The sequence below is a fragment of the Thrips palmi genome, unplaced genomic scaffold, assembly GCF_012932325.1.
Source record: "Thrips palmi isolate BJ-2018 unplaced genomic scaffold, TpBJ-2018v1 HiC_scaffold_8, whole genome shotgun sequence".
In the NCBI taxonomy this organism is placed as follows: Eukaryota; Metazoa; Arthropoda; class Insecta; order Thysanoptera; family Thripidae; genus Thrips; species Thrips palmi.
Genome location: NW_023144635.1, coordinates 5,085,095 through 5,097,429, shown reverse-complemented (window position 1 = coordinate 5,097,429; position 12,335 = coordinate 5,085,095). Strand labels below are relative to the sequence as shown.

Sequence of the window (12,335 nt, the reverse complement as noted above, 5' to 3'; positions counted from 1 at the left end):
ACCGACATGTCGCTTCGTAGTGAGGGTTTCTTTTTTTTCCGCCGCCACCGCCACTGCCACTCGCCTCCTTTCCTTCCCTGTGACCAGACTGGAGTGGGAGGGAACACGAGTAGACACACAACTAGCCTCAAACCCCAAAGCACTGTGCCAAGTTTCCGTGTACTAAACCTACCAAAAACTCCATAGTGCAGAAGTTGTTTTTACTATCCTTCTCATAGCACTCTCCTTTTTCTCTCTTTTTACTTTTGGAATCCAAAGTCTATTCTTCAGCTCATACTGTTCTCTAGTGCATGAGACGTCGAACGCGTTCGACACAGAAATAAGACAGTTTCTAAAACAAAATTTCTGAAACGGATTGCTTTGTAAACCAACTGTAGCGATACTCTCTGATGGCAGACGCAGACCGTCCTGCCAGCAAGCCGCCTCGGTGCACCGGTCATCGAACCATTCTGTTATCTAGACACGACTAGGCCACTGTGCATGCCTAATCTACATGTGTGTGTGTGTGTGTGTGTCTAGGGTGCGGCCGGCGCCCCTCCAGGGGGATGCGGCCCGATTCCGGGAAACTCGCACGCCTCCACTCATTACCAATATGTAAGTTGAAGTAAACACCCTGAGGTGCAGGCCTCTCGAGTGGGGGCAGGCCCGCCCAGCCAGAGCCAAAGTTGGCAGCAAACTTGTTCGTGTTTACTATTTGCCGAGGCAGCCGGCCCGGGCCGGCCGGGCCCAAGGGCCGGGCCTGGCCTGGGCCGCGCTGCAGCCTTTGACATGACCTGCGTTTTGCAGGTGGCCCTGCAGGGCGCCCCGAGCCACGGCAGCAGAACACACACCCTTCCAGGACACGGGGGCCACGGGGGCCACGGCCACCACGGTAGTCAACACGGCCCCATGGGTCCGATGGGTCCGATGGGGCCCATGGGAGGCCCCATGGGACCCATGGGAGGCCCCATGGGAGGCCCCATGGGACCCATGGGGGGTCAGATGGGCGGCCACGGCATGTCCCACAGCGGCTACGGCCCCATGGGCCACGGGTCACACAGCATGTCGGGGCCCCACGGGGGGTCGGGGCGGGACGTGCGGGACGTGCGCTACGGGACTGTGTCCAGGACGGGCAGCTCTGGGAGCGCAGCGGCCAGCGAAAGAGTTGAGTTTGTCCGCACTACCGGTGTAGCTCCTCGTAGCCTCTATCTGTCTGTCTGTGTGTATGTGTTAGTGTCTGCTGGCCCCGGCGGCCCCGGCGAGGCCGCTCCCTGCTGTGGACCCAGGCCGAGGCGGCCGCGGTCAGCAGAGTGGTTGCATTTTGCGGATGAGAATCGGCTGTAGGCCACATGGTAGGGACGGGTCAGTGCGTTGCGTAGTGCCCTCAGCGAGCGTAAAGGAGAGAGACAGCATTAGGTCGGAAAGGAAGACATACTTACTGCCTTGGCTTGGCGTGCTTGCCGGCGGGACTTGTGACTACAGGGTGGAGTCTGGTCGACTCCGCCGCATGGAGTAGTTGGTTAGCGATCTCCAGTACCTGTGCACTCCTCGTCCTAACGACCCACACCGCTTGTAGACTGTTGGCTTCACAGCGCTGGGTAGGTTTAGAGGAATAGATAGAAAACATAAGACAAGACCCTTGAAGTAGTTTGACTTGTTTGTTTCAAGCTCAGTATGTAGTTCGTGGCCAACAGCCACACGTGTTGCTGGTCAGTGTTATTATAGCACGGTGTGTTCTTTTCTCTAACTCACTTCTTTCATTCTGTCTCTATCCGTCTTTCTGGTTAGTAGCTTGGCCGTCTATCTGCATGTATTGTCTGCACCGCCGAGTCGACGCAGACTCGGTTTTTAGCACTTACACTGAGTTTGTTCTCGGTTAGTTTGAAACACGAGTAGAATCAGAGCTGCCAGAAACGTGCGCCTGATGACTAGCGGCCTTCGCACTGCCGTCCGGCCCTGGCCCTACAGTGGCTCTACGCAGTCCGGCGACGCATTTCTGGCAGAACTGTGACCATTCAGCCTAGCGCTCTAGAACTCTTCTAGTAAAGCAGTTACCGGTAAAAGTGCCGCCTTGAAATTTCAAATCTGTCCAATTTTGTTCGAGACGAATGGTGATTTGGACAACTTTGCAGACTCAACCCCTTGGAAATGACCAAGGCGTTGAAGGCGGCCCTTTGACCGCGCGGCCTCCGCGTCGCGCTTTGCAACGGCCTGCCCTCTTTGTAACGGGTTGCACGGTTGCAGGCGGTGCGGTTCCTGCAGCACGAGCAGCAGCAGCGGCAGCAGAGCCAGCCGCCCACGCCCAAGGCCAGCCACCCCAGCATGGAGGCGCCGGCCAACGGCGGCACGGGCGAGGACGGCGGCAGCAGCGGCCTCACGCCGCAGCACGTCATGGTGGCCGGCAAGGACATCAACAAGCTGTGCGGGCTGTCCTCGTCCGACATAGACAAGTACTCGCGCATCATCTTCCCCGTGTGCTTCGTGTGCTTCAACCTCATGTACTGGATCATCTACCTGCACATCAGCGACGTGGTCGCCGACGACCTGGTGCTGCTCGGTGAGGACAAGTAGTCTTCCCGGCGGCCACGCGTCACAGTGTCAATTCTTGTGTTTCTTTCTTGTTCCCCTCATCGTTTCCCTTTTCGTCTTGGTTTCCTCCATCATCTTCCTCATCCCTTTTTTTTCGTTGTGACTTTGTAGTCGAGTGCGTTTAGCGGACGATGAGGCAACGCGACACGACGGGACCCATGAAACTTGAGACAAAAAATGACTCAGTCCTGACCAAAAAAGAAAGGAACAAGGGTGAGGCGCGTGTGAGCTCAAAGTGCGAAACAAGGCGTGGATGGAATGCACTTTAAATGCTGTGCTGACGGGACGTCGACGTCGGCTCGACCGCCAGCCACATATCTGTGATCTCTGGAAAGTCAAAACCTTTCAAAAGAAAATCCACAATAAAAGGCCAAATAACGCACCCTGCCATGGGTGACAACTCGTAGCCAAATGAAGGCGCAGTATGTTTCATGAATGCCCACAGGTTGGGGCACCTTCCCGCGCGGAAACTAGCTGCGGGTTCGAATACAGTTTTTCTTTTGTTCATCCTCTTCTTCTTCTTCTTTCTCAGTTCCCCCGGAGATTGTGTAGCCGAGTCAATTGGTCTGCGGCTTCGCCAAAGGCCCCGCCAAAGGCCCCGCCAAAGGCTCCGCGCGGGCCCAGCAGCCCCCAAGGGGGCCCCCCAGCCCCTTGTCTTCCCCTCGGCCTGTGGGAAGGCCCAAACAGTTCCCCACACTGTGCCGACTGATAGTTTAATACTGTTTTCTCAATGGACGAACTAAATAGCAAAACGATGGCACTTCAGAATAAGAGTTAACGACAATGCATACGAAATGAGTTCAAACGGAGAAAATTGGGAAGAATGGTGCTATACCTGGTACACACGCCTGGTTGTGACAAAAGCTGCCTTTATACTTAGAGGCACTCGCCGTTCGCCCCTCCGCGCCCCCGGGGCCCCCGGGGCCGCCGGCCACCCCACCAGCAGTAGGCTAGCCCAGCCTTTCCCCAGCCTGCAGCCCCGTAGTACCGCAAACCCGCCCGGGTGGATCGGAGCCTCCGCCGATCCTCCTCGGCCACCTCAGGCCTAGCCTCGCACCACCTCAGGCAGCCTCAGGCCTAGCCTCGCGCCACCTCAGGCAGCCTCAGGCCTAGCCTCGCACCACCTCAGGCAGTCTCAGGCCTAGCCTCGCACCACCTCAGGCAGTCTCAGCCTCAGGCCTAGCCTCGCACCACCTCAGGTAGTCTCAGGCCTAGCCTCGCGGGGGCGGTTCCAGCGGGCGCGTTTGGCCGAATGGACTTTTCCCGGGGAGAGCGCCACCGCGGTCCAAAGCTGATTCAAAGCTCAAGTTAAGCTCAATGTAATGTTCCCCGTGGGACCGCGTGGCCTCTCCCCGAAGCACATTCACTCTAGGTTCCAGTACTGTATGTATATATTTTTCACCTCTAGAAAAATCAAAATTGGTTGGAAGTGGAGAAAGGGTTCGGGGTTTATAATTTGTTTATGGGGGCATCGACGACACCAGTCTGTATAAGTCTGTATCCTGTGAGGTTTGCGTTCAAATGTGTCAGAGAGATATGTGTGTGTGTGATAGAGAGTGTGTGTGTGAGTGTGTCTGTGCCCGGCCATGTGCGGGAGTGTGCGTGCGTGCGAGTGTGTGAGTGCCTGTGATGTTCGTGCGACAGTAGCTCTCTTGTAGTAGTTTGTAATGACGGTGAGGCAGTGCCCGCCAGTGTCGCGAAACGTTGTTTAAAAAAATGCAAACCGTGACAAAAAAAATCAATGTACCAGTTGTGGCAAACTGTGCTCGCCAGAGCCACCTCCCTATGAGAGGAGCAGAAAATGAGCCTGAAATTTGGCACATTCGGCGGTGGCTCCGTCGGCCACAGTTTCCACAGTCCCCACCACCAGCCGGGCGTCGGCTGCCGAGGGCTGCGGGGGTGGTTCGGGGTGGTTCGGGGTCGCCCCACCCTGCCCCACCGCCCCCGCGGCCAAGACGGCGGCGCAGGCTGGCTGTCACGTGCACGCGGCTCAATCCTTTCGTCTCATTGCAATATATTTCTTATAATAATACACACCCACACAAAACACAAAACACTACTATGTACTATAAAGTAACTTATTACACATATTTTATACACATCAAACTATTATTCAGACATAACTATGAGTCGCGGTTAATGAAAAAAGATACTTTTAAAGAATGTAGTAGCAGATTTAAGAAGATTTAAAAAACTAAGGTTCGTGGTATCGGTCATTTCGTTGTGATAAAATGCCAAGCGCTGCGGCCGGCCAGGAGACTGATGTGGCCAACTCGGGGAGCCCCGCAGGGAGCCCCGCAGGGCCGGCCGCCGGCAGGGGAAGAAAATATTATGGTTTTATATACGACGGTGTACATGACTCTTAGCATAGCGGCACACTACGCGTAGCCCCGGGGCTAAACTCTTTCCGGTAGCCAGACTGGGGCCCACTGAAGCTGAAACGTCCATGGTAGAAAAGCCTCCTTAGCGAACCGACCGCGTTCGTCGCCTCGGCCCCGCCGGCACTCCGCCCCCAAACCCAACGGGTGCTACACCCATCCCCGAAGGCCAGCCCGAAACTAGTTCCCTAGGAAGTAAACAAGGTCTAGTGTGTCTAGCTAGCTCGTGCCAAAGTAAAAAGGGCTGCCCCCTCCGCCCCCTCCCCTCGGCCCTCCCCGCCTCTCAGCCTCCCAGCTCCACTTTAAACTGGCTGTGATATGAAGCTACGGAACCCATTCGGACGTCACTCCCCGCCACGGGGCCCTGGACGCACGGGGCCCCTCCCTGAGTGCCGGTCGGAGGCCCCCCGCGCGGGGCAGTTCGTTATTCTAAAGCTGAGGCCCCGCTTGGGGCCCAGCACTCTCCAGCTGACCAGCAGGCTGGCCGCGCCGGCCGCGCCCCGTCACGCCGCCCCTTCACGTGGCTCGCCAAAGGACTGCCGCTTCGGCCGGGCTTTGAACCCGGGACCGTGGTGCCCAGGGCGGCGTCCGAGACTGGAGTTCGGCCGGCACGGCCGCCGAGAGAGCGCGCCACGCTGTTGTCTGCCTGCTCAAATTCCTTCAATTCCTTTCATTTTCTAAAAACAGAAAAGGTTTTCCGTTGGTAAATTCATTCTGAAATTTCGCTGAATACAGTCCTCCCAGACCGGGATGACGCGGTCGCGGTCGGACGGTGATTTTGGACCAATAAACGAAATGGTGAAGGAAGGGGCGGCCGGCGATGGCAGCTCGTGGCGCACTGTCTGCGGTCGGCAGCTCCGTCGGCCCCCGCCAGGACCAAGAGGGGCAGGACCGCGAGCGGGACTCGGCCAGCGGGACCACCCTGACGGAGTCCTGCCCCGACTGTCCTGCCGCCCCGAGGACCGCGGGGGTCGCGACGGAGCAGCCCAGCCCCGCGCGCGGGCGGCGCCGTCCGCGGTCGATTCGTCGTGTCGACATTCGTCATGTCGGAACTTAGTGTTGTCACACCTATTTATTCTTGTAGAAACTACCTTCCTCCTTCGAGTGCATGCGAGCAGCGGGCATACCATGTAAGATACGCATCGCTCCGTAACGTTCTTGTCGGTTGTATTGCTCAAAAGAAATTTAAAAAAATAAAAAAAGGTTCAGATAATGATAGTTAAAAATGAAAAGAGTTGTGATGTCGAGTGATTATGTGATTAAAAGTAACTATGAATTAATTGCGATAACTGACTTACATGAAAAGCACATACATTGTACCGAAACAAGTGGCTAAGTGTCATGGATGTCGGTGTGAAGCCGGGGATGCCTACTTCCGTTCTCATCACTTCAACTCACTTCAAAGTGGCGACAATGTGACGAGAAACAGTCTCATGTCTCAAAACTTGTATTGTAAGATTTTTTATTAATTTCAGTCGTTTCAGTCTGTTAAATGGAAACATTTTCCCGCGTGGCTTGTCTGAGTTGAGCACGCACCGAAACGGTTGTTCCTTAGGGCCGCCTCCCTGCCAAGTACTGACCTTCGTGTAGACGTCTTTCCGTGTCTTTACGTCGCCAGCGGATGCCAGCGGCGACGCGGCTCGCTGCGACGAACCAAGACGAACTCTAACTCTCCCTCTGAGGCCCAAGGAACACCGCGACGCCCGCTTGCCCGCTTCCACCCACTTCCACCCCTCTCACCGCGAGACAGCATCATCCATGCCGCGTCCATGCCGAGCCACGTTTTGGGATGCAGATCGTACAAGAATGTGTAAATTTTAGGAACTACTACTGTGTAACAGATTCTGTAAATTATGTGAATGTGGTGGAGCATGTAGCATTGCTCACTAAACGGTTATTCTAAAGAGAAGCGGAATGTAAACTAATGTATATACACACATATATTGTTATAAGGATTTATATATGTGTGTGTGTATATATGTATACACACATATATATTATATATATGTATATGATGTATTAGAGATTCGTATAAAATTTGGGTTGTTTTTATTTCAATAAAAGCTATCAAGGGCATATTATTTGCTTCATTTTCCCCATTGCATCACACTGCTTCGTCCAAACAAAACCAAACAAATCGAACCGAGTGGATTTCCCTGGATTTCCCCCGCGAAGTACACAAACGTAAAAAAAAGGAAAGATCGCGTGCCACCTCTGACCATCATATGGAGAAAAAGTAAAATGAAATGAAAATTCTGCGTAAAGAGAATATAAAATAATTTTGACGGCCCGTTTAGAGCGCTCAAGGAAAACACGGAGAACGCTGAGGTCATTTTGACCTCATGCGACCGAGTGGTTGGCAACAATGTCGACCGTTCCGTAAGTTAGTGGCGGCGGTGGGTGTTTTTGTTTTTGTTTTTGTTCACGCACTGCGTTTTGCCTAGCCCGTCAGTTTGTGCCGCACTGTTTGCGTTTCTAACAAACTCTCCGTTTCTTTTTATCTTGGTTCACACTATCCTCTCAAACTTCCTTTTAATAGAATGGCTGACGAAGATTTCGATGTTGATGAGTAAGTGGAATGTGTTCACGGACAATATCTTGTGTCACCCTTTCATCGAGCCTGAGGCCTTGATAGGTTAAGCCGACAGCAAAACATTGCTTTTCCTTCACGTTCATTTTAAAATACGAACTTTTATCTTCCTTTTTCTTTTTATTATTATTTATCGTCTTTAGAAGTCTAGAGAAACTGTCATTCCCGTCCTTGAAACTGTCATGATGATTACAGCTTCTCACGTCTGTGATGATATCATTGCTTTTCATTATTTCCAGTGCCGGATTGGGAGAGGACTTCGACGATGTGGAAGACGATGAGAACATCGAAGAACTTGATCAGCAAGAGGTTAGTTTAATTTATTTGATGTTGTGAAGTTTCCATTCAGAATATACTGAGGTATCTATTCAGAGTGTGGGCCTGCAGTGCATACGTTGCGATCGATTAGAAAATAAACTGCACTTTAGCATGTGCACCTTTGATATCCTAATTCATTTCACTTTTCCATGATCAGGAACAAGAAAATGTTGACATTCTGGCTGCGGGAGCTGCTGGTGGCGGAGTAGCCAAATCTAAGAGGATTACAACACGATATATGACAAAGTAATAAGATCGCATCTTAGATGGTTTTGTTATGGTCTGATGAGTTTGAATGTTAACCGGGCTCTTTGATTCATTTCTAGGTATGAAAGAGCAAGAGTGCTGGGAACTAGAGCGCTTCAAATAGCTATGTGTGCACCTGTCATGGTTGAGTTAGAGGGTGAAACTGACCCACTCCAGATCGCTATGAAGGAATTAAAACAGCGCAAGATCCCAATTGTCATCCGAAGATACCTTCCTGATCAAAGTTACGAGGACTGGGGTATTGACGAATTGATCATCATTGATCACTGATTTATGTTACCTCCAACTTCCCAAATGTTTATACTCCTCCCTTTCCAGTACCTTATAAGTTAGTTTTACTGTCTAAGACAATTAATAAATTTCAAAATCAAACTCCTTGTAATCTCATTTATTAGGCCAGCCCGAACATGGGGAATAATTTTAGCCTCAGCATGTTTATATTGCAGTACATACATGCTCGCCTTAATTAAGCAGCTACTTTCAAAGTTATCACAAATACCTTTCAACATGGTTGACTCCCAAACACCACCCTCAGCTTTTCAAGGGTAAAATTTAAACATAACATACAGGCACTTTCTTTGTGCTTTAAACAAGAGACATGTTACAAATCTTGTTCTTCTACTCCATTAGATCCTCCATTTGAACACATGAATTAACAGAGTATTATCAAAGTCAGGTTTATAATCATACTAAAGCCTTCACAATACTGAAAATTCAGGAAGAAAGTAATTCCACAGTTTTGGAAGCTGTTCCAGATCAAGATTAGCCACACTAGTCCTCCCACAGAGGATCAAATGTAGTTGACCGAAACAAAAAATGGCACATTGCAATAGGGCAATAGTTCATTCAGTAAGTTATAGCCTGCTAGTGAGATAATAGAAACTGAAAACATGCATTTGTTTGCGTGGCGCATACCAGTTAAAATGTTAATTTGAAATATGCCTTAGATATACCACCTAAGAACTAGCAAGATTTGGTGCTACACCCACTAAATTGAGAATGACTTCATAGACATGTCACAATCATAAATAACTTCAATAGGAAATTCCTACACAAAATTATCGTAGTCTAATAAACCAGGAACATTTTGAAACCATTGACTAAAAAGTGCTAATGGTAAAATTTTATAGAATCAAATAAGTTATAACAAAGCCTTACAAATTGGAAAGGAAAACTAATCACAATGACATTGAAGGGAGGCACAAAACTATCAAAAATTTCTGTAAGAATAAAAGACAAAGCCAAAAATTTGAATTCACAAGAAGACAAATTTTCCTAGGAGACAAATACACTTCAAACTTGAAGTTTGAACTTAGATGAGAAACTAGGCTTTGCCAACACTAGGGAATGTCAAGTTTGGCACTGACAGCAATGGTGTGTTGTGCTAGTTGAAATACTGTGATAGAGATTTTTAACCCTTTAGATTCAGCTTTCATCAGAACACTGATGGACTTTCTTCCATAAGAGAAATAGACTAACCAAGTAAAAGCATATTCAGCCAGTACTTATTCTACCTTTCTAAATTCCAAAACATCTATGAACTCTATTAGTTTAAGGTTTTCTTTCAGGGCACTAATTTGGCAGTACAACGAATGCACACATAGCAAAGATGAGTGTATGACTATGAGAGCAGATAAGGAAGACAGCAAAAATTAGACTTGCACTTTGCATGACACATTCTTTGTCCCTGCAAATTAGTGTGAAGTAGAGAGGTCGCACTAGTTTTTCTGATTAGCATTGTAATGTAGACACACTGCAAGATGATCAAACGAAAATTGAAATTGATTGTAGTCTATAACAAATATTCTATTGGGTTCCATGTAAACTACATGACATGATGGAAAATTTGATGATTGCGACTTACAAAGATATGCCTCCCCAATATGTAAATTCAGAACAATTCCTAGAGTCATTAGGACAAAACATATACAAATTAAATACAGGTTAAAGACCTCTTCCACACCTGCTTTACAATCAAATCTCAATTCAAAAAGAGAAAAACAAAACAGTCACACACAAAGAAAAAACAAAATTAACGCATAAATAAAACAAAATTGTACGGTATTTAGTTTCAGGAAGTTTTGTGAAGAGCAAGTTCTTTGATTAAGTGTCACACATCAAAATGAAAATGGCTCCACAATATTAACAAGAACAGCCGAGGGGCAAAGATTCTCTACACACTAGACTTATGTGAACCTTCACATAACATGAAAATAAAATTTAAGAAGCATGATTCAACACCAATCAAGATGAAATAAAATTTGCACATTTAGTACACCAATCTACATAATTTATGTTCCCATTTATCTTATATATTCTCAAACAAAGGCGGTAAAGTGTGTTTGTACAAAGAAATATCAAACTATTCAGTACAATTCTAGTGACTGCTTCCTGCTTGAGGACTATCGTCATCCTTCTTCTCCGCAGAAGTGCCTTCTTCCTCTTCCTCTTCTTCTTCTCCAGCTTCTATGAGTTTTCTTGCCAGCTTTATTGCATGGTATTCATTATAATGAGCTTTCCTCTTACTTTCAAATAATTTTCGTTTTGCTGTTGGATGAAATTAAAAAGAGTATTAATAGAAACCAAAAATTTGTGAAAACATGAACAGAATGCCGGTATGTAAAACCAAAAATAGAGCCAACCTCTTTCCTCTGGAGTTTCTGATTCATCTTCCTCTGACTCACTCTCAGACTCCAAAACTTTCAAAGGTTTTTCACCACTTTTTCGTATCCTGAAACACAAAAGAAAAATGTTTAAGAAACAACCTTCACTCCAATTTGAAGAATTTTTTTCAAAAAAGAACAAATGTTACTCCAGTTTCACAGTCCTTACTTTTCAGCCAGGTCACTTGCATCCAACTCATCGGGTGGCTCTCCTTCTCCATCCTCCCAATTGTAGGGCGTCTTTGGCTCCTCTATTTTCATATGGCCATAGTCCTTGTCTGAAGGGTGCAATGTTGCAATAATGTTCATTTCATCCCATTGTGTCGACTTCCCCTTTTGCTTCCTGAAATTTATAACAAGACATTGCAAAACATGTCATAACAAAGACAATTATAAGAGTTTAAAGGAGGCAGTAGCTTTGGGATCATTTAACAATGGCTTTAGCGTGGAGTGTACCTGCTGGAGGGGCCAGCTGAGCTGGAAGCTTTACTCAAGGGCCTCATGCAACAGGGAAGGTAAAATCAAGTCATAAAAACATCTAACTCCTATTTAACAGTCCCATATTTTTCCTAGCTTATATAACTAGCCATAAAATACTCAAGTCAGCTATTTGGTGCGGGAGAAATTTTCTAATGTATGTTGTGATGAACAAAGCCACACCAACAAAACACACAAGACAGTACTTCTCAAGAAAATATGAAGGAGTGAAACATTGAATCAGTGAATGGATTGAAGGCTCAAAACAAAAAGAAGAAAAGGGGAAGAGATGCATCATTAGTTTTTAAAAGCCTTTGTTTATGTTGTTCTGTACTTATTGGGCTCCCATAACCTCTAGAGGAGAAAAAAAATTATCATAAAAGTGCTTACAGAGGCCTAATTTTGAAAAATTAAATTCACTGTAGCGTAAATTTGAGACTAGCGTACAACAAACACTTTGCATGACAGCAAAAACACCTAAATTACCCTGAAAGACAAGCCTAGCCCAGAGACATGGCAGTCCTGCACGATACAATAATATAGGCAAAAAATCGATGACACTACCATAAAGCAAATATGTGAGTAAAATTCGACGTGATTCTTACTTCTGAGGTCCTTCTTGTTTATCAAAGCTTGAGGAATTCTTCAAAATACCTTTGGAAGGTCTCTTCTGAAGATTGTCCGCCATGATTACCAGATTGAAAAGCTTCAGCTGCAACTGTTGCCAACTGATAAAGAGACTTTTTATCAAACGAACTATTTCACACGGCAAACTAGCCGACTCGAGGTGAAATCAGCAAATTTTGTAACACTCAATTCATTTTAAAATTACTTTAAGTCATTTGAGAATCAGTATAAGCAAGTCTGAATGTTCGCAAGATTGATAAATGGTGAGACTTTCTAGGCTGGTAGCTGTGGCACAATACGAGGGAACCGCGTATTTCAAATGCTCCTTCCCTCGATTCTATTTGGGGTCTCTATACGCTCCGAGCCAAGGGAATGCCGCATCTTTTTAGTGCAGCCTTAAAGGCGGAGCTAGAACTCCACATGAGGGAAGACGAAGGGAACACGGGC

General features: G+C 47.5%; 3 protein-coding genes across 12 annotated transcripts in view; 2 read left to right on the top strand and 1 right to left on the bottom strand.

Moving 5' to 3' along the window:
* The window catches only part of LOC117653803 (gamma-aminobutyric acid receptor subunit beta), a 64,591-nt gene extending 57,569 nt beyond the window's left edge, over positions 1 to 7,022 (top strand). For 3 of the 9 annotated variants that reach the window (XM_034399711.1, XM_034399709.1, XM_034399710.1), the window contains exons 9-11: positions 520 to 594; positions 787 to 1,143; positions 2,224 to 7,022. In XM_034399711.1, the coding sequence (XP_034255602.1) occupies positions 520 to 594; positions 787 to 1,143; positions 2,224 to 2,550 (759 nt within the window). In that variant the 3' untranslated portion in view covers positions 2,551 to 7,022. The other 6 variants (XM_034399712.1, XM_034399713.1, XM_034399714.1 and 3 more) reach the window with 6 other exon arrangements.
* Positions 7,023 to 7,354: 332 nt separating this feature from the next.
* LOC117653806 (DNA-directed RNA polymerases I, II, and III subunit RPABC2) lies at positions 7,355 to 8,493 on the top strand. The gene is made up of 4 exons (XM_034399721.1): positions 7,355 to 7,515; positions 7,776 to 7,845; positions 8,012 to 8,100; positions 8,181 to 8,493. Exons 1-4 carry the CDS (start codon positions 7,487 to 7,489, stop codon positions 8,389 to 8,391), a joined length of 399 nt encoding a protein of 132 aa, XP_034255612.1. The 5' UTR covers positions 7,355 to 7,486; the 3' UTR covers positions 8,392 to 8,493.
* Position 8,494: 1 nt separating this feature from the next.
* Positions 8,495 to 12,004, bottom strand: LOC117653805 (protein phosphatase inhibitor 2-like). Of its 2 annotated transcripts, none has more exons than XM_034399718.1 (4): positions 11,867 to 12,004; positions 10,954 to 11,127; positions 10,764 to 10,852; positions 8,495 to 10,668 (listed from the first exon to the last, which is right to left on the bottom strand). In XM_034399718.1, the coding sequence occupies exons 1-4, from the start codon at positions 11,947 to 11,949 to the stop codon at positions 10,499 to 10,501; spliced, it is 516 nt and encodes a 171-aa protein (XP_034255609.1). In that variant the 5' UTR covers positions 11,950 to 12,004; the 3' UTR covers positions 8,495 to 10,498. The 2 variants fall into 2 exon arrangements, with proteins under 2 accessions (XP_034255609.1, XP_034255611.1); XM_034399720.1 differs by lacking the exon at positions 11,867 to 12,004 and adding an exon at positions 11,241 to 11,718.
* Positions 12,005 to 12,335: the final 331 nt, after the last annotated feature.